This window comes from Schistosoma haematobium, chromosome ZW, assembly GCF_000699445.3.
Source record: "Schistosoma haematobium chromosome ZW, whole genome shotgun sequence".
Lineage (NCBI taxonomy): Eukaryota > Metazoa > Platyhelminthes > Trematoda > Strigeidida > Schistosomatidae > Schistosoma > Schistosoma haematobium.
In genome coordinates this window covers 28,938,655-28,960,853 of record NC_067195.1, presented here as the reverse complement: position 1 = coordinate 28,960,853, position 22,199 = coordinate 28,938,655, and the positions used below count along the sequence as shown (strand labels likewise).

The 22,199-nt window shown below is 33.0% G+C and overlaps 1 protein-coding gene across 1 annotated transcript in view; it reads left to right on the top strand.

Moving 5' to 3' along the window:
• Positions 1-21,070, top strand: part of CCDC81_1 (Coiled-coil domain-containing protein 81) — a 43,653-nt gene extending 22,583 nt beyond the window's left edge. The window contains exons 5-11 of the mRNA XM_051210952.1: positions 1,734-1,827; positions 3,258-3,383; positions 9,012-9,460; positions 11,044-11,359; positions 13,731-14,739; positions 17,430-17,628; positions 18,286-21,070. Coding sequence (XP_051070979.1) covers positions 1,734-1,827; positions 3,258-3,383; positions 9,012-9,460; positions 11,044-11,359; positions 13,731-14,739; positions 17,430-17,628; positions 18,286-18,350 — 2,258 coding nt within the window. The 3' untranslated portion in view covers positions 18,351-21,070. The remainder of the gene's footprint in view (positions 1-1,733; positions 1,828-3,257; positions 3,384-9,011; positions 9,461-11,043; positions 11,360-13,730; positions 14,740-17,429; positions 17,629-18,285) is intronic.
• Positions 21,071-22,199: the final 1,129 nt, after the last annotated feature.

Here is a 22,199-nt window from a genome sequence, read left to right as displayed (position 1 = left end):
TTCAGGATAGAGAAATAAGGGTATATACAGAGTTGTGGCATCGGGTTTTGGGGACAGATTATAGGGTCAATTTTCAATGTCCCAGTTTTAAGCATTACTATTTACCACTATTTGATGTTAGCTTCATGTACATTTGTTTACTTTTGTGGTTAAAAGCAGATTAAGAATTCATCCCTACGGACAAATCTATTTGTTTCTCGAAGTCACGTAATTTCGCTACCTTCATTTGCCTTCTTGATGACCACTTTTCTTCGTACACTCCAAAGTATAAAGTAGTGTCAATCAATAAGAATCCTTGGACCTAGGTTTTCTGCCGATAGATATTCTTCGGTGAACTGTACCTGTAATCTTGAGGAGACTGATTCTCTCTGACGCACTCGATCACATGCCACACAGCTTCACAATCACAGGTTGCTACTGATCTATCTGGGTCTCGACTGACCTCCTGTGGGACTAAGATGTATTTACAATTGGTCGATCACTGAATAGTGAATAATGTCATGTATATCAGGCTCTTCTTATTGCATATCTAATTTTACCCATCAAGTTGCAATATGGGCACTAGTCAAGTGACTCGGCAACGTGTGCATCATGTTATGATGTAAGATGGTGCTTGGAGGTAGTCGGCAGGAAACTCTAGACCTGGGTTTCGTGCTGTTTGGCACTCACTAACAAGGTGTATGTATAATCTTGAAGAGAATGATGCTCCTTAATGGATTTGACCCCATATCAAAGTATAACACAGATTGCATTCTGAAAAAATCTGGAAGTTGTAAAACCCCACTTATTCAGTCAATTTGAATTTATGGCAATAACAGAAAACATCGACATCAAATATTATTAAGCACTCCGACTTGCTGAAATCTAGAATAAATGTGTACACTCAAAAGGCAGATGACCAATAAGAAGTTATCTTCTGAATTATACCTTTACTTCAAGTTCATGATAAGAATTTTGTAAGCAATTGTTGAAATTCATTACAGCTGGCGTGGTTTGTCCTTGTTTTCTATGATTAGTCGGTTTGGAAGTTCTAGGATTACTATAAAATGGTGTATGCGGATATTCTAATCTAGAAATTATTATTCGTTTTCTTTGGCAATGGGTTATATTTCTGTCACTTATAAAGCGTTTTCGTTTCATGAGTAAGTATTTCGTGAGCCAGGTATATCTGATTTTTATTCGTAGAATTAAACATTTATCAAGACTTTAGTGTACAACTTGATATATTTTATACTGAACCTCCACAGAAGCACTCGAGAAAATGACAACAATCGTCTCATCCCAAATGATCGAGATGAGTTTTTTGAAGTTACAGTTGGATGCCTATGATACAGTAACTCACAAATGACATTACGTGAAGCTATAGCATGAATTGGCTGAAGTTAAAAGTGTGATTTAGTGGATTTTGATGCAGTTATCGTGTTTCTGTAATAACCTCAACGTTCTGTTCTCATAGGTACCCACTGCTAGGCGATCCAACAATTAGGAAGCAACAGCTATCTACAGCTCTATAGTTTTCAGTAGCCCTCCAACTAATATTAGTTCACAAGTACTTACACTTATCTTTAAAATTATTGTATTATTTTTATTCTCAAAGTGCATGTTAAAATAATGATATTTTGTTAGATTCTTTTTTGACCGTAATGGGACTTATTTTGACAAGTGTCTCAATAGCAAACTGTCGTCAATTCATATTATTTATTTTACATAACGCTTATTTTAAATTTTTATAGAGTTCTCTAACATGATTAACGTATCAAGCACAATCATGGATACATCTCTGAATATGAAGAAAGTTATCACTGACAGAAGGTTAAATCATATACAGTAAGCTGGTTTTGTAGGCCTTGCATACATATTTATTACTGTTATTATCCCATCCCTACATTAAGTGAGACGACATTTAAATATCTTCAGAATTTGGATGCCTCTATCTCAAGGATGAAAAACTAACACCAATTTCCTTGTTGAAATCTAGTTATAATATTTTATTTCAAGCTTTCGTTATCGTCCTCACACAATTTTTACCTGTTCATTAGATGTTTGAAGTTATATATGCACTTAAAATGGTATCAGCTGTTCGGCAATGCTACGCAATTAGTGATCCTTCGCAAGTACTAATAAACTCACACAGTTTTAATTTACTCTAACTTTCATGCCTTGTGTTTCGTTTTTAGGAGGTTTATTTGAGTCGTTTTTCAACATCTAAAATAAAAAGACATTTGTATTACTGTTCTTATTATGTGACATAAATGATTGCTCGCGTTTCTCATTATTTTTTTACCGAATTAAAATTCGCTGATTACGTTCTAGTCGCTTCACTTAACGATAATATGTAATATGTATGAGAACCAAAGTGCTTTTCCATCTTTTAATTGATACTTCGTACAGTGCATTCGTTCGCTTGTTAGTTTGATATTTATGAGAAAGACAGTTTACTGTACTGGAGAACATACAAGTTAGGCAGACACAACAATTTCGGATCTTCAAGGTTTTTTTGTTGATTCATATAGGAAAACTTTATACCAGGAGGGTGAATAGAAATCAACAATGGTCGAAAACTATTTTTGAAAATTTCCAAAAGAGAATAAAGAATATTAGAGTTCTAATACTCTCCGTTTTTCGATAGTGGGAAGAAAATAAGAGAAATAAAGAGGATTTCGTAAAGAGAAGAAAAATGACGTTGTTTAGAAATTGAAAAATAAAACATAGAGGACATACTTACTATGCTAATCGATATTCAGTCACGTGATTTAAAAGTACGTCAGTTTAAGTAACCTGTTACAGATATGATATTTCATCAATCTTACCCCCTATTGGTGTTTAGATATATGACTTAATTACACTCAAGTAAGCCATATGCATATGTATCTATGGAATTCAGAAGCCCTACCATTGAGCTTGTTTCTAACATTTCGAACTATTTTCGAAGGAACACCCTACGGATACATTTAAAATATCTGTCTTATAGTAAACTACTTATGAAGGATTGTCCGTAATAAGCATTTGAAAAAAATTGATTTCCTGAGAATATGTGAAATATAAATATAGTAACTTTGATTACTGTTCATCGTCCATATTCACTTAAGGACTTTGTGAATGAACAGTACTGTTCTTTTTATGCAATGTCATTGTAATTGTTTTGGATGACTAACTTGTATTGTACGGATTAAAACATCTAGCTGAAATTTTGATATGATAATAACAAGCCAGTTGATATCTGCAACTTAATTGGTCTATTTATTTTTTCTCCATAGAAGTAAAACGGGGAAAATTGAAGAACATCTTTCTAGTTCACTAACATCCACTAACTGCATGGAGGAAGAGATATTCGCTATAGATGGTGAGTATGAAGAATTTACGGATGGTGTAACCGTAAGCAGGTGAGTATTTATTGGAATATGAGTTAGAAATGCGCAGGTTTACATGATAACATGCTATGAACAGAGTTATGTTATATCTAAAGGAATATTTACAAATGTTTTCGAAAAAAATTTATTTGAACTGATTCTCCTCGCCCTTCCTATTAATAGGTATTTTACTTATAAAACCACAAAACTTCTTTGATTATCGCTATGGAAACATCAGTAAGAAAGTAATCAGAACTTATGTCGAGGAAATATCTGACTGAAACTATAAGCTATTACTTCGCAGGTTGAAATTGGGGTACAATGGTTCGTACTCTGTTTTCTGTACATCGTATTTTGTTTTCAGGCAACATTCATGACTAGAAATCTAGTACACATAATGGTGAATTGCTATTGAGTTGCATTGTCTACTTTGTTGCACTTTTATGAAACGAAAGTTTAGAGAATACCTGTATCGTCATCGAAGTTTCCATTCCATTAAATAATGTCTGTTTGAGAGATTAAACCATGATAAACATTTTCCACCCATAGAGTATTACTTTGCTGTTTTTGAAAGGACTGATCCTTATTGCTCTCAATAAAGATAAACACGCTAAAATTTGCTTAGCTTTTATGTGTCAATTGGTTTTAATGCTTTTATGGGAAGTGAGAAGTAATGGACATGGATGTCATATTATTTGGTATATCAGACCTAACATTTTCTAGTATTAGCTTCAACTGTTGTTATCGCTTCAGCTCGAGCAGATAACCACTATCTTTTTAATAAAAAATATTTTACAACACATTCCTTTAGTAGATAGAAAGAACTTAGTAAAAAGTGTCTAGACATTTTGTAGTTTAAAAAGTTCTTTATGTTGCACATTTTTCATCGTTCTTTATCAAGTGCAAACTTTATTTGTTCAGTTAAGCTAAAATGTACTGAATTACATCACATGTACTGTATCTTTTCTTCGGACGAATATGGAATGTTGAAGTTGCAGCTTATTTCTGCTGTGATTCATTCTTGTTATTGATATTGGTACGATTGTGCTTCAGTTGTCATCACATAATTTCTCAGACATGTTTCGCAGATAATTAAATGAAGGAACTAATTGTAAACCATATTGTCTATCTACGTGTTTTTTTTTAAAAAAAATTCATTACCGTATGTCCATACCTAGACAACGATAAATATTTAAAATGAAGACATGTATCATCATTGTTGTTATTTTTCATAAATTCCTTAAAATGTTAATAAATTGTTTGATTTAAAGTACATATTTCATCTCCCTTATGATGAAGGCAAGGATATTAATGTACAAAGATCAATAATTGCTTTATTAATTAACCAATAAAAACTCATCACTACGTAATCTAGTTTTGTTAGTTGTATTCAGTGACACTATAAATTATTTTTCAGTTGGATAAGAGATGTCCATGTAAGTGTCTGACGTAAAGGGGGGAGACAAAGAATATATTTTGTTTTACTAGAACTTACGAAATCAATACTAACTACTATTTTCCTCAGTGGTTCTTATCTTTATCTAAGATTATTCTCTGATTTCATATCGTTAGTTTATATAATTATTTGAGACTTCTCAAGCATATCATTGTTTAAATGGGATTCGTCATTTCGTTGCTTAAACTTTTAAATGTATGTTTATCTGAAGGTGATTTTCACCATTAACTGTTGTCATCTGACGAACTGTTGAAAACCAGAAATTAGATTATAATTCTGCCTTAGTTTTGAAGCTCTTCCATCTGGATACATTTAAATCCAAAAGAAGTAGAACCCAGAAAATTCTGATCCCGCAGTAATCAAGACATTGATGAGTTGGGAATGGCATTGCAATGATTCATACCTCCAACTTTACTGAATTTTATGTGGCACACCAATCCACACCGAATTTCATTAGTGAGTAACTACTTCTATCTCAAATATGGTAAAAAAATAAATCATAACGTCCATCAAGAACCTCAGTAAAATAATTTAGATGCCAGTAAATAGTTTTTCGGTTGATGTTAACTCATGAAAACTGCTAACTTACATAACTCCTGAATATGATCATTCAACAGAAACATTTTTTACGAACGAATAATTTTTCAAACTTATGCTTTAGGTATACTTTATTTGAAACATAATTTGTTGCACTGACATATTGAGTACATGACAGTTGTAATTGTTGGAACTAAACAAAGAAAATAGTATTTGAAATACCTTAAAAAAAGAACTACTTCACTTTTTTAAACGCAGTTTTCTATAAGACTCTTCATAGCAATTCTTTCACATTCACATAAGAAATTCATGTGTTCTTTTATAGTCAAAACTACAAAGAGGTTAATCCAAATTTTAGAAAAATTAATTATACCCTAATGCTCATTGAAAGACATGTCAGACTAAAAGAATTTTATCATATTTACACTAACAAATTATATTTAATATTTTTAACTATGAGTCACAGTTTATTATTTATTTTACTAACTAAAGTTTAGATATTGTGAATACTCTGAATGTTCACTATCTATTGTATTTACATTTACAAATAATTAAAATAGCCCATAGTGTCATTGAATAAGAAAAAGAGAATTTAGTGAAGAAAATTTTCCTTTCGACAAAATTACTTACTTAAGCTGTACATTCGTATTTATAGTTATATAGAGGATAGAAAAGATTGCATCATAAAATGGATTCCAGACTAAATAACAAATGAGGTTGTTGGCTAACTTATTCATGCATTCATTGGAAACAATTGTTATCTCAATGTGTTCCATTCCACCAAAAATTTGGGTAAGATACGTAGATGATACCTTTGTCATTATAAAACGAGATGGTTTACACGAACTATTCCAACAGTTCAACAGCTTAGATGACAAAATCAAGTTTACTAAAGAGTTGGAATCACCTGAACGCAGATTACCTTTTCTAGACTGCCTGGTTGAAAGGAAGGATAATGATTGTTTAAAAATTAATATATTCCGAAAGATTACATATTCAGGGAAAATTTTAGATTTTAAGTCTGCGCATCCATACTCGACCAAAGTGACAGTGGCCAAAAATTTGATCACCAGAGTCAAATAATTTGTCACTGAACCAAATGATATAAAAATGGAAATGAATTTAGTTGTATCCACTCTATTAATGAATAATTATCCGAAAGGTTTTATTAAAAGAATAATTAAGAATGAAGAACGGAATGATATTTTTTAAAAAAGAGTTAAGCAAGGTTGGATGAACACAGTAGTGATCCCATATCGTAAAGGTATCTCAGAAGACATCAGAAGGATTTCAACTCGTCAAAATATAAGAGTATTCTTTCGAACAAACAATACTCTAAGATCAAAACTAGTAAGAATCAAAGATCCAATACACAAGGATGATCAACAGAATTGTGTTTATGAAATCAAATGTAATGACTGTAATGCAACGTATGTAGGTGAAACATCAAGGCAACTGAATGTGAGGGTGAAGGAACACAAACTGTGCTTAAAGCACATTCCTAAATCCCCAATTGATGTAAAAAAAAAGCTTGAGAACAGATCAGCGATAGTATTACACTCGATTGAATCGGGTCATACAGTTGATTTCAATAGCACGAGAATCATTCAAGAAGGATTTAATTCTTACAAAGAACGACTAACAGCCGAAGCCCTACATATATGGGCTAATTCAAACAATATTAATAGGAGAGATGGAATACAACTATCTGTCCCATGGCAACTAATAATTAATAAGTAAACCTGGTCTCCTTCTTGCAATTTGATATATCTATACCATAGTAACTAATTGGTAGATAATACGTTCAATGATTCAAATCCGTTATCTTATCTAAATATGTTAAACAATTGACTGGAACATTAAAAATAACACACACCTTCAATTACATATACATTCCTCTTTTATTTTGTTTACTTATCTTATTTATCTTCATTTAATGCAGGCTGTGGCATTTTTGATTCATTTCATATATAAAAATGATCTGTTTTAATATACACAGACCGAAGTCAATATTTAGTTGAATGAAATTTCTTCTCACATCACTTGCGTATAAACACATTCTGTTGTCTTAAGACGTTTTGGTTTCATAACACATACATTGTCCTTATGTGTACAAAAACAATTTGTCATAACCTTGAATTTACATTGTATTCCTTAAGTCATTCTATGGCCTAGGATAACACGACAATTTCTTATTCTTCCTTTCCCCTTGGTTATTTTCAAATGAACTTTTACTTGTTTGACCTTTATTATTTTCATATAAACATGTCTCTTACACATTAATACAAATACCTATTTATAAAAAAAATCCTTCACGATGATTGGATGACTTATTCAGTATACAGTAAACCGAAGAACCTTGTACCTATTTATATTCGATAATTTTGTTGTTTGATATTTTCCTTGAAAAAGCTTGGACCGGATTGCCAGGCGAAACGTTGGATTTACTTAAAATTCATTCGCTGAGATTTTACAAATATATTCTTCTTTTTAATGTCTCACATAAACTCGGCGCCCAAATATTGTGGAACTATTCGTTCAAATTTAAACGAAAGTTCTTATTTGAGGTTACGTATTATTCAAGGGGTAAGGAAGAAAATAGTTTATGGGTCAGATATTGGTCCAATTGACAAATATACAAGTTTTTTTTTACCAGAAGGGGGTTTTTTGTGGAGATTTTAGTAATTTCAATTGCTGAGATCATGAGTCAATTGAAGCTAGACCACCATGGAAAATCTGGAAGCACTGGACGGCCGTTTCGTTCTATCGTGGAACTTCTCAGCAGTGCGCATCCACGATCCGCCTCGCGGGATTTGAAACGGCCGTCCAGTGCTTCCAGATTTTCCATGGTGGTCTAGCTTCAATTGACTCATGATCTCAGCAATTGAAATTACTAAAAAAACCCTTCTGATAAAAAAACTTGTATATCTGTCAATTGGACCAATATCTGACCCATAAACTATTTTCTTCCTTACCCCTTGAATAATACGTAACCTCATTTGTTATTTAGTCTGGAATCCATTCTATGATGCAATCTTTTCTATCCTCTATATAACTATAAATACGAATGTACAGCTTAAGTAAGTAATTTTGTCGAAAGGAAAATTTTCTTCACTGAACTCTCTTTTTGTTATACATTAACAAGATTATTGGTAACCTTTTTAATCATAATATTTAATTGCTTTGTAATAAATGAAAAACATGTTAACGGCTCCAAAACACCTAGGACATTGGGAATAATTTATTGATTGCTAAGTCGTAAAAACTAAAATAACTTAACAATGATGCTTATAACTTATAAACCAATTTTTATGATTAGACTTACCTTTATGGATAGTAAACATTGCAGTTAATGAACTATCAGCTATGGGTGAAACGAGTATTTGTTTCAAAGCTTATCTAGCATCAATAGCTTCGTCTTATTCCACATCTGCTTTGTAATGCTTTTCTAAATAAATTTTATACTTCCTGGATACTTTTAATATTATTTGTCTTGGCAATCTGGAGAAAATAATTTGTTTCACCAGATTCAGTTTGTTTGCTGATCAACAATTTTAATGTATCAATAAGCAACTTTTCTATAATGGTAATCAATGTATAAACAATAGTTTCTTTCACATTCAGTCGGTTTAATTTTAAGGCAATAAAATATGTTTTCGGTTTTTTAGCAAATACAATCCAACTTGCAACATCGAACAAAGTAAACAATTATCATCATACGATCATACGCATATTCAAGATAAATTGTTATTTGATGGTAAAGAGCCTAAGATTTCGAAGTCCCATCAAAGTAACAAAAATCATGGTCATCATAAGTATCACGGTTATCATCATTTTAGACATAAACACAAAGAAAAATCGAATCCTGCTCCAACACATTCGAATTCAGAAGAATATAATGACAAATTATGCATCTTACCTGATGCAGTATCTAATTCGTGTTTCCCTTCATCGCCTTGCATAGCATTGGAAAGGGTTAAGCAACCTGATAGTTTGGATAATTGTCATTCGGAAAGCGACTTCACTTCCCCACTATTAAATTCAGTTGAAATGATTCTTAGAATAATATCTCAGCAGTTATGGAATGATCTTACACAGTGGATGAAGATGTTATTATGTAAGTACAAAGCATCTGTGTTTGTTGCTTTAAGCATATTTTCTTTGTATGTTCTCAACCAATATAGATTTTGGAGTTTTAACAACTAATGGAGCTGACATGGCTTCGGATCACCACCTAGTTGTGACCAAGGTGAACTAAAGCTAAAAATGCAGTGAACAACTGGAGAAACATCATTACAAAAGTTCAATACATCCTTCCTTCGACATACTGACAAACTCAACGAATTCAGGACAGCTCTCAACAACAGGTTCCAAGCCTTACAGGATCTACTCAAACAAGAAAAAACTACTATGGACGACAACTGGAAAGAGATCAAAGAATCACTAACTTCAACGTGTCAGTAGGTTCTAAGCGCATCTAACATCATCATAAGGGATGGACCTCTATAGAAACCTGAACAAGATTCAAGAAAAGAAGAACAAGAGGACAATAATTAACAATGGCGGAACAAGAACAGAGAAGGTCAAGGCACAAGCTGAGTACACAGAAGCAAACAATAAAATCAGGAAGAGCGTCAGAGCTGACAAGCAGAAATACATGGAAGACCTAGCAACGACAGAGGAAAAAGCTACAAGAGAAGAAGCATAAAACAACTATATGACACAACGAAGAAACTAGAAGGGAAATATAGTAAACCAGAGACACCAGTCAACGACAAAGAAGGCAAGCAACTCAGTGAGATTCAAGAACAGAGAAACAGATGGGTCGAACACTTTGAGGAATTCTTGAATCGACCAGCTCCACTGAATCCACCGAACATCAAAGCAGCACACACAGACCTTCCTATAAATTGCACTCCACCAATGATCGAAGAAGACAGCATGACCATCAGACAAATCAAGAGTGGGAAAGCAGCAAGACCTGACAATATACCAACCGAAGAACTGAATTTAAACGTAGAAGTAACTGCAAACATGCTCCACGTTCTATTCAGGAAGATTTTGGAGGAAGAACAAGTGCCACTGACAGACTGAAAAGAAGGATACCTCACCAAGATACAAAGAAAGGAGATCTGAACATGTGTGAGAACTTCGGAGACATCACACTACAATCGGTACCAAGAAACGTTTTCAACAGAGTGTTGCTGAACCAGACGAAAGATTCAGTAGACGTCCAGATTCGAGATCAACAGGTCGGATTCCGTAAGGATCGGCCGTACACAGACCAAATCGCGACACTACGAATCGTCGTTGAGCAACCAATTAAATGGAACTCGTCACTACACATCAACTTCCTCGACTATGAGGAAGGATTTGGCAGCATGTATAAGAGGAAGATCAAAGAACACACTGCTTCGAGAATTGGAAGCAGACATCAAAAGAATCAATAACAACTGGAAGCAACTGGAATAGATTGTCCAGTACAGAATTGGATGGAGAATACCGATGGGTGGCCTATGCTCCTACATGAGGGGTAACTTGAGTAAGTAAGTAAGTAATACTTACAATCCTATTTTGTGGAAAATAACTAGGTCCAAATCGAAAACTGTCATTATGTTTCTTATTTATTCAAATTTTACTTCAACTAACAAAGTAGTTTTCTTATGATGAATCCTGAAATGTTTATTATTTCATTGTCAGCTGAGAATACGTTTCCGAACTTAAACAAATATGAAACTAATGGAATTAGTCAGAAAGCTTCTCACAGTCCATTTCAATCTCATCTGCTACACGATACCACTTTTTCACGATGCGATTCATCAGTTGGTGATGCACAAAATCCATCCGCTTTGCCATCGTTTCGACTATTTAAACAAACAAAGCATTCTAATTCAGATACACCAAATTGCCTCATCGGTCAACACGCTGTACAAACTCATGAGTCAAATATTGAACTTGCCGATCTATTGCAAATTTCAACCAAAACACTTCAAACACGTGAAAAGTCGTTAGTTCAGTAAGTCTTATTGAGTAAAATCGTATTGTTATTGTTAAAAAAACTGATGGCATATTACTATTAACTCAGAAAACGAAATTTCATCTGTTCTCTTAGTCATCATATATCAACCTCATGGGATAGGTTTAACACGTTTGAGTTTCCATAATAAGTGGCTGACAGAATCAGCGTGCAATCAAGCAAATTAATGTGTGCACGCAATCTTCCGTGTTGCTTAGGCGAAAATAAAGATCTAGTTGGTTCTCATTCATGTTAATTAGCTCTTAAGCCTTTTTGCCCAAGACATTCCTAAACAGACTTCCTCTATTTTCAGTATGAGATTGTGAAGATTGTTGAATTCCATTGAAATCATGAAGTGACTAATGTCAGACCACTATTGAAAACCTGGAAACACTGGACATCCGTTTCGTTCTAGTGAGTTTTATGGAGAAGCCTTGACCACTGGAGTCCAACGTTGTCGAGTATGAGGCAGTTAACCACTGGACACAGTAGAAGATGGTCACACAATATCGTGGATTGGTTGATGGTAGACGTTAACATCGTCGAATGCCGGCTCAGTGGTCTAGAGTTGAGGCGTTTACATGAGATCGGCGGCCCCAGGTTCGAGTCCCGCGTGCAGGGTCATGGATGAGCACTATTGATGAGTCCCATACGAGGACATGACAGCCATCCAGTGCTCCCAGGTTTCCGACGGCTATTTATCGTTGGCTGGTCCGTGATTTCAACGAGGTTTCTGCTATGTTAGAAGATACAAATTTGGTAACACTGCAAATCATTTTCATCTGTGTTTTACTAGCTTGGGGAATTGAGTTAGTAATCCCCTTAGTATAAAGCTGACAGATTCGCACTACATAAATCTATGTTTGTATTTTTTTTTCATTTGCAAGGTCTCTGTGAGTCTTTCTTTCTAAATAGCTTAACAAGCCAATTCGATTATACTGAAAATAATTGAACCTAGTAGCTGGCTAAACTAAAAATTACATTTGCAATCTGGTCTGTATATTTTATGTACCACAGCTAATGGCGTTTTGATGTTTTAGTGAGCTATCAACTGTGTTTCATTTTCTATACAGAATTGCTTTGTTATATATATCATCGTATATGAATAGTAACTTAGCTACTGGATGATTTCTGATATTCTTTTTGCATATTCATACGGTATCACTCCTTTTGTTTGCCACCTAGTACATATTTCCTTTTGTTACTTAAACAATATTCCTGATAATTTTCCCTTTTTTATACTCTCTACTTTACCTGACATTTCACCATAAATGATGGTTACATTTTCTTTCTCTATTAGACTTATATGCGTCGTTTTATGATTCTGTTCCTTGTGTTTTTTGTCTTTTTTTATTTAAAATTTATCTCTGACGCTGAAACAGAATTTCCCTTTACTTCCGTTAGTCTGGTCCTATTATTTATCTGATAGCAGTAGTGGTACTCCATATGAACACGACACTAACCTCACTAGTATGTATACTTTATGAGTTTAGTGTTTTGTTAATGACTTCATCTCCAATGTCATTTAAACGCCGTAACTCGCTTCACATTGTCATACTTTTACAGTTTGCCAATAACAATGACTAAAATGAAGTCATCAGATTATGTGGCTTTATGTACTTTTAAGAAATTATGTCATATAATTTCTTTTAGATAAGGGAACATTTTTTATCTTTCAAAGAAAAAAATAAGCATTCTGTAGTTAAAGTTTTTTCCAGGATAAGCTAAATAATTTTCCTAATCCAGAAATATATAAAAATAAGAACTAGAGTTGCATCTGCAATAGGTCCTTACTTAGGAAACTACATGATATTTTTAATGGCATGTTTTGGTTAATATTTAGTGTTGAGGCTTGGAATAACACTGAACTCAAGGAATTTAGCTTTGAATTCCAGTAAATTTAAAAATAAGTACTTAGTGTTGTTCAATCTACAGTGCAGTGGTAGGCAAATGCTTGTTATTTATTTTTTGATTATTGAATGGCAGTTAAGAATCTCGTTGCACTAATTTAGATATGAGCAGCTAAATGCTATCACTAGCTTTCAAACATAAAAGTGCGGCCCAATATTCAGTGCATAAACCTGTGTTCCTTTGCTAAGTACAAAACGTTTTTCACTTCCTACAAATTTATTCTGGTTGATTTAACTCCTAAACACTGTTTTGTGACGTTAAAATAGTTCAGAAGTATCGGCATTCTAAAAATGTTTTAACCATAAATTTTATCGTTTAATGGATCATTTTTTCTGTTCAATGTTTTGAATTGTCAGTGTTTTTAATGGAATAAAGGAATTTGTCTTAATTATGATACAGTTTGAGTAGATTTTGTTGTTTAACATTCTTTTTGTTGATTAATTTCACTAATCCTTTTCAGGGAAAATATTGATCCTTTTACTAAAATACAGTACACTGGAAGTAACACAATTTTGAAAGACTCTACAAATAATCATTCAATATCTTCTGTAGGTGGTTCACAGTTGACATCAGTGACTATGACAACCATTACTACAACATTATCTCGTATAAGTCCCCAATCTATTGGAACTATTTCTATCAACAGGCCAATATCCAGTTTAAACAATAAATCTGCAACCAATGTTCCACGTAAATTTATCCTTACGTGTAATAATTCTGTGCCTGAAATATCTCATCATAGCAGAACCAGTGGAGTTGCTGTTATTGGTGTTGCCGCTAACTTATACCATAATGAAAAACTTGCTCCATTAGATAGATTACGTACACCTCTACCACCACAATACTCTTCTATATCGGAGGAACCATTGTTTAGCACAGTATCATCAACAACCGCAAACATACATTTTACAAATACAGAGACTTCTCTTAACTCTACCTGTTCGGCAAGTTTAGCAAAATGTCATAATTTAAATGTTAGTCAGTTACTGTCCCCTGTAACAGTAAGTAATGCCTTAACTTCACTCCCACTAGTAATAACAACAACAATACTGCACACCGTACCTAATTCAATAAACAGCAGTAGCCAAATTCTGTCGGTGAATACAACCAGTATGATGAATGAAACTACAAGTTCAGGGAATTTCACGTTACCCCCGTTGTCTAATCCAATAAACATTTTATCAACCGTCACCACAGCTATATGTTTTCCTCCATCCAACTCTTTAAATATAGAATCAAGCCTGCCAAATCCAAAGATTAATTTATTTACAAATAATAAAACTGGATTTGGAATATATCAAGGTAGTGAACAAAGTAACCAGCATACAACACATTTGCATAAAAAAATATGTGAGAATTTAGTTGCGAAACAGAACAACATTAGCAATACTCTTGGGAACACATCTATTTTTACACAAAGAATTCCATCGAAATCGTCTATGCATTGGAATCAAAATTCTCCAAAGCAAGTAAGTTAAAATCTGTGAGGTGTAATTAAAATTAGATTTTGTATTTTGTTGAATAATTTTAAGAATATATGACTATTTCCCATAATGTCTACTTCTGTCTATGCGTGTCACCAGAAGCACCAATTATTCATTTTTTTAATATCTATGGAAACCATAGTAATTTAGCTTGAAATCACTTGTAATAATTGTTTAACTAATTCAATGCTAAGAACAAATACACGAAATGTCATATGTGGGTTCACACAACTTGCAATACACGATTAGAAAAGATAGTGTTATGTTTAAGAAAATTTCATAACTCATTTATATGACCAAGTTTATTTTATAAGATAATTGTAAATAGATTTGCACCGATACCACACTATTGGACAAACAATATGGTTGTTAACTCCAGCACCATATAACTCTTCGAGCCACGACATATCAGAAGATAAAGCCCGGCTTGTTACTGAGAAGTATATATTTTAAGGAAAAATACCATTCTATTAAATAAGGGTTTCTTCTAATTGATTGTTAGTTGGATTTTAGTCAGTCAGTTATATACAACGTATAATCTGGTGCTTATGTACTTTAGTTCAAACCTCCATACCTCATTAGCACAGATATATGTATTTCTCAGGCCATATTGTACAGTAGTAGAGGTAGTAACAGTATCAGTGATGATAGAAAAGATCGGGTATTGAAGGTACAATTTAAAGAAAAATAAATTATTGAGATGAAAAACGTTTTGTACGGAATTTAGAAACTTGTGATATAAGGAAAGAAAAAATTTGAATTGATTCTCGTCAGTTAGAACGATTTTGAGTTGTCGCCCAAAGTCTCTAATCATTAGCCAAATTTAATTAATTAGAACCTAAACAAGTGTCACACTGAACAAATGTCATACTGAACGAGTACTCATATACCAGAAATTGTCAGAATACAACCTCATTTCACACTGAAATAGTCAATAACTAAAATTGTCAAAATATAATCCAAGCTTATACTGAACGATTATCATACTGAATAAATCCATAATCTCGCTTTTGATTGCTTCCCATTACTTACATAATAGTACAGCGATAAATGGTGTCTTAGTTGAATTTTATTGAACATTTAGTATACATTTTATTGCCTGTTATATTTCAATTTAATTCTCCAACCCCTTAATATTACGGTGCTCACGTGTTCTGTCTTTTATGAAGAAAGTTATCAAAATGGAGGCGATATCTATTCTCATATCACCTCTTAAGGATACGATTCTATATTTTATACTGGTATTCGTTGAAAATTTTCACTTTTGTTTTATATTATTCCGTTCCTATATTTAAGAAAAACAAAAGCTTGGTCTTTATTTCCAGAAGATTGAGTAGCAACGTACTGAGGTTCGCATAAAATTTATGATTGTATATAAGGAAGTAAACGATTGTTATTGTTTACACTAACCATCGACATTCGTTTTCGGATTGGTCGTTTGAGTCTGATTGATCTTTAAGTCTGAAATTGGTCAGTCTGTTATTGGCATATTCGCATCTTGTGCGGATTACCTCGATATTACCTTAAGTCACAAGCATTATAAGCAAAGGTAATTAGTGGATAGCAGTAGAATCCAGGTGGCACGTTTCGTTGTACCTGGGGCTCATCGGATGTATGTACCTACAACCAATACAAAAATGAATTAAACTTCACTTCAGTGCACAAGCTAGTGGCTGTTTGGACTCTTGCTAAGTAGATAACACGATGGAGTTGGCAGCAAATGGTACTATGTTCGAGTGTTGGTGTAAACATCAACTCTGTGGCGTAGGTACACCCAGCTGACGAGTCCCAAATAGGACGGAACAAGGGTCCTAGATTTCACTACTAGCCAACATCCATCTCTTCTTAAAACCATCAAGATCGTCTTGTGATATTTGCTAATTCAGGTGATAGGTTGACATGCTGAGATCAATATATTCAAAGAAAAATCCCTTGAGTTTTTAACTTTTATTTGCATGAAAAGATTTAAGAAAACCTAAAATTTCATTCCTCATTTCTTCTATTTATGATGGAAATAAAATCATTAAACATACGGATGAGATTAACCATATTTCCCACCACTCAAGAATTTGATACCATCTTCGTTCATTCCGGTTGTATTGCTATGGCTTTAAGGTATGGTTATTAAATAAATTTATCCGACGGTCTTGTGTATGAGGAAACTAAAAATTTGAATATCCAGTAGGTTACTAATTAACTACAGTGTGACGGCGGTCTGGATACTCTATTATCATGGTGTACAACCAAAAATTCATTTTTTTTCAACTGAATCATCCTCCAATCCCAGGTAACTACTTTTGGTTTCTTGCTAAGTAGAGCCTGTTAACATTTAATTGTTTGAATATTGCCATTATTTCTACTTTGCAATCTAATCCCAAACTTCTCGTAAATAATAAAAAAAGTATGGGGTTTCGAATGAAAATTTATATGAGCACAATATTTTGTTGACGAAAATAATAAACCTTATTGTTCACTGTTTCTACTCTTCTTATCATTATTGTTTTTCATAGAACTCGAGAAAATATAATTGCACTGGACTCGTAAATTGGACAAAAATTTCTTCCAAGAGACTTCTGGTTTAAAGAGTGTAGTTAACCAGGCTTTTTATTCTTAAATCTTCCCAAACATTAAAAGAACTACGTAATTTTTTATCATGTTTCTTTTGTTTCGTCCAGGCTTCATTTCCTTTACCACCTATTGATATATTTAAAGACCGATTTGGAAGAAAACAAAAGCTATGGCGACCATACAGTTCAAGACCGTTATTATTAAATAAACCAATTACGAATCCTTCTAGTATGTTGACAAGAGCTTGCTCAACATTGTTAATTCAAAACCCTGAAATTTATAATGACTCATGCTCAATAAAAATAAGTAGGTTATGCTTCATCTGTGTTTGCGCTTATATTTTGAATAAATGAATAGCATAAAAATTGCCTAAAGACTCAATAACAGTCGTTAGAATACACTCCTATGAATGATAATGCAGCCTTCTGACTGACAAAAAAGCGATCATCATTGATCATGAGAATATTTTGGTAGTTAGAAACAAGTGATACTTTTTTCATTTAGGTTCTTTTTAGTGGATTCACATTACGTAATTTTTTAACTGATATCTGTCTGAACACAACAATGCTAAATACTATTGACACTCGTGACTAAGGTTCCGCAGTTTAGGCCGATTGAAATTGCTCCTTAAAACATTTGTACACAGCCTTCCAAATAATCATCACTGAACACGATCATAATGAGAACTGAACCGCATGTTTGAAAAAAAAAGATCGAATTTTCAAACCCTTACTAACTTTATTATCCTAATCTACAGAGCAATAATCTAACTGTCTCAAACTATTGATGTCATTGTGTATTTTCAACGATCTCTCCAAACAATATTTGAACTGTAACTTTCTATTATTTTCTTCATAGAACCTAATTTAGTTTCATCATACCACTGGTCCAACGTGCAATATTTACTGTTCTTTTATTACTTTCTTCCAGTTACTTTTTTCTTCCCTTTCTGTCTCTAATAAGGTCCAGCAATTTTTATTGGCTCTACAACTAACCCCATAAGAGGTAATGATGCAGTTACACGTTAATGATTACATCCAAATTATTATTAACATGAAGTTAAGCAGAGATGTGTTCGTGAGTGATCGAGCCAAGCAAAGGATATCTTCATCTTCAGGCGTTTCAAGAAAGGAAACTATAAAACAGTTTTACGTTTGTTGCAGGTAGATAGAAAGAATAATCTTTATGAACCGTTATATATATAATGTGCATTTTCACATATGTATATCCACGTATTACTAATCACATTTATTATTCTGCAACTGACCATGTATTTGAGTTTAGCTGTAAATAAGAAATCAACGTATTTAAATCATTTATGAACCGAGAAAACTAATTAAATATGTATTTTTTTAAACTTGTTTAAACTCATTTGTGTCAAGACATGTATATATTAAAATATATATTGTCTTTAATAATTATGTAATTATGCAGTCAGTTGATTACATTTAATGGTAAAATTAGAGAGCAGCTGATTACAGATTGGTCCTCGTAATCAGAACCTAATATTAACCAGTAACGACTAATGAAAGTGGACACCGATAACTATAATATACATATAAGAGAATAGTATTGTTTGTGATCAGATTTTTGCCAGGTTTTGTTTACTCTGATTTGAAATAATATGTTTATCCATATATTTAAAAAATATTAAACAAGTCTAAGCGCTTGGTGAGTTATTGACTACAACTAAATAGACTACATAACCATTCGTAATAAATAGAAAGTATGCACTGATAGTAAGATGACATCGGCATCTGTAGTGATTAAAACAATAACAATAATAATTTCAGCAGAGGAAGTATGTTGAAACTTGAAAAAATCGTATGATAAAATGTATATGGATAATCAGTTCAAATACTTAGGTAGTAAATATCAGATGAGAAAGAGATCAAGCGAATCAAGGGTTGATGTAAAAAAAATAGTCTAATCGCCTACTAGACGTTTTCTAACCATAGAGTGGATAACGTCATTGCAAGTCTTTTCGATACAAAGATTAGAGTTGCTAGCTTGGATATTCATAGTCTCTCCTGAAGGTAAAAGGCGAGGTCGCATCCTATTAGGAAGACTTGAGGGTATACTATGAATACTTCGATTTTATCGAGCACATGACCACCATTTATCAAGTGTGACAGGAAAGTTCTGCGTATAGATTTTGTCTGACCGTTTACAATGAGAGATGCTCGCCAACCTGCTAGCCAATTTGACTGTTAGTGTGGCCATATGACTTTCTCAACATGACTAGCTGAACTCATAAATACATATTGAGACGATAAGACTAGGTAACATATTCTTCAATTAAGGAACTGGTAAACGACAAATAGATATTATGTGCACACGATGTCTTTTTCACAGCCCTGCTTAATCTATCGTATCAGACATCACTAGTTATATTGCCGTTATATTGTAGCTTCAGGAAGAAAGGGTCTTTACAAACAGCTCATGGATTTGACTTCCTCTTAGTTGTTGATATATGCTTATTCATAAGACTCTGTGAGTAACCTATTCTAATTAACAAATTATGTATAACCGCAGTTCTTTATTTTTAGCGTCGTATGAGCATTTGCTCTGTTTGAAAGGCATTTAATTCGGTTTCTATTGTAGTGTATAGGTAAGAAGTTAGAAACCACTGCGTACCAACACTCAAGTAAACGTTAACTATGAGCGCCGCTACTGACAAACTCATTTTCCTTTCAGTTTAACAAGACGTCGAAGAAGTGCTATTTACTGTCAAGTTCCTCACGAGTAAACATGTTTGTCGAGAGAACACTGTGAATTTACCCTACTATTTCTCATCGAATACTCTAATAGACGTTGATCAATATATAATCCAACCTACCAGCAATCTCCTTAATATATTCATTTAATTTTGCAAGAAAAAAGTCAAGTAAGATAGAGCCTAAACGTGATCCTTTATCTATACTATCAATTTGTCTTCCACAATTTGTTTTAGAAGGAATGAACGTATATTGTGTATCTTTAATGTAATTATTTGAAGCTAGCCTTCGAAATTCTAATATTGGTTTTCCTGATAGCCGTTAAAACACAATCGACTATCTCAATTATTAATAAGAAACTGTTCACTTAAATGTCTTGTTCTAACGTAAATTTATCATGCTATACAATGCAGTCGTAGAGTTTGCAGTAATACTAATAGCTAAGTGACTCAACACTACAATTTACCTTATTTTGTTCAAACTTAATGTGTCCAAACTATATGTCCCTGCTATACGTGGAAATCACGATTTGGTTCTCCGATTTTTTCTGCCCCTAATTCATAAGACCTTTGAATCCATAACTAAAAGTGATTGGTTTTTGTCTTTGAGATAGCATGCATATTTTAGAGGTTTTTTTACCTTTATCTATCACTATACTATATTTAAACCGATAAATAATATTGCTAGAAATTATAGATATGCGGAGTTTGATATTTTAGGTTGCTATGTCGAATTTTTTAGTGATGAACCAGAGATTGATTTGCATTTATGCTTTCTTATATCATTCGTTCAAGAGCTTTCAGCAATATTTGAGCTGGTACTTGGATTGTTTTTCTGGAGATTTCTGAAGTAGTATTTTCATGGGGCAGTTTGAGTTGATCGTTGAAGTAATGTATATTTTCTTAGTATCTTACAATCTGTATCTTTCGGACTGATTACTGCAGTTACTGTTTGAATTTATACTTTTTTACCGTTTACTAATAGTTTTTACTGATACTTAGCAATATTTTCTATAAATCAACACGTTGCATGTTACCTGCATTAAACGATAGTTTGTATCTTAGTTGAAAACAATGTTTGTACCAATAAAAACTATTCAGTTAATATGTTTATCATTTTTATTTATTCCCATTACTTATTATGATCTTCATCTGCTTTAATATTAAATTATTTAAAGAACTACTTTAATATACCTGTTTTAATTTTAATTCATTTGTACTGGTTGTACAAATCTTCCCAATGATGTTTATTTAGAACGACAAATGATCAGTCTCTTTTTGGTGTATTTGCATCCAGCACGGATTGCCCCCGTATTTCCATTAAGTCACAATCATTTACAAAGGAGATTTTTCTCAATTTTCAAGGGTCAAATAAAGTTGAGATTATTAGCAGACTAGTCAGCTAATTACCTCTGTGTCATTAACCGAATTATGTATAAATAAATATCAAGTGGTCCTGAATATTACACCATAAGGGGTTGAACATGTTGATTACTCTGTAATAACATTTTCCAGAGTTTAACACGAACTGGATGACCTCATCGAGATGCTAAATCAAATTCACTCGATCACGTAGAATAATTGAAAGAGAACGTTTTTCAAAGAAAATCCGGGCATATAATTCCGTTAGCAACTTCTGAAATTTTTATTATAAGAGCGCAAAATGTGTAAGCTACTGTTTACGTGTTGTTGCCTGATAAGATGAATGTAAAGTGTATTTTATACTTCCTTTTTAAAAGTACCTTTACACTAAGGAATTTTAAAACTTATCTTTATACCATATTTTATTCAGTATGTTCTCCTAGTCCTTTTTCGATCTTAACTGTATGGAAATAGAACTATATCACTAGGTTTCAGCATAGCGTTGATTTGAAAATAAGTCGAGGCAACAATTCATTCAAATGTTTCTTTTTATGAATAGTTCCTATAATTTATACTTTGGCTGCTTTTTGAAATTCTATATTATAAGTAGACTAGATAAAGTGATAAGTCACATGAGCGTAGTTTTCCTAATCTTGAACCAGAGGCTTCAAAATCAGTCAATCATCGATATGGTAGGATCAGGCATATATATTAATTCGTTCAAGTTGCCATACCTCATTAGCATAACAAGATGAACACAAAATTCATTAAAGAAGTTACTTCAATGGTAGTGATGTAT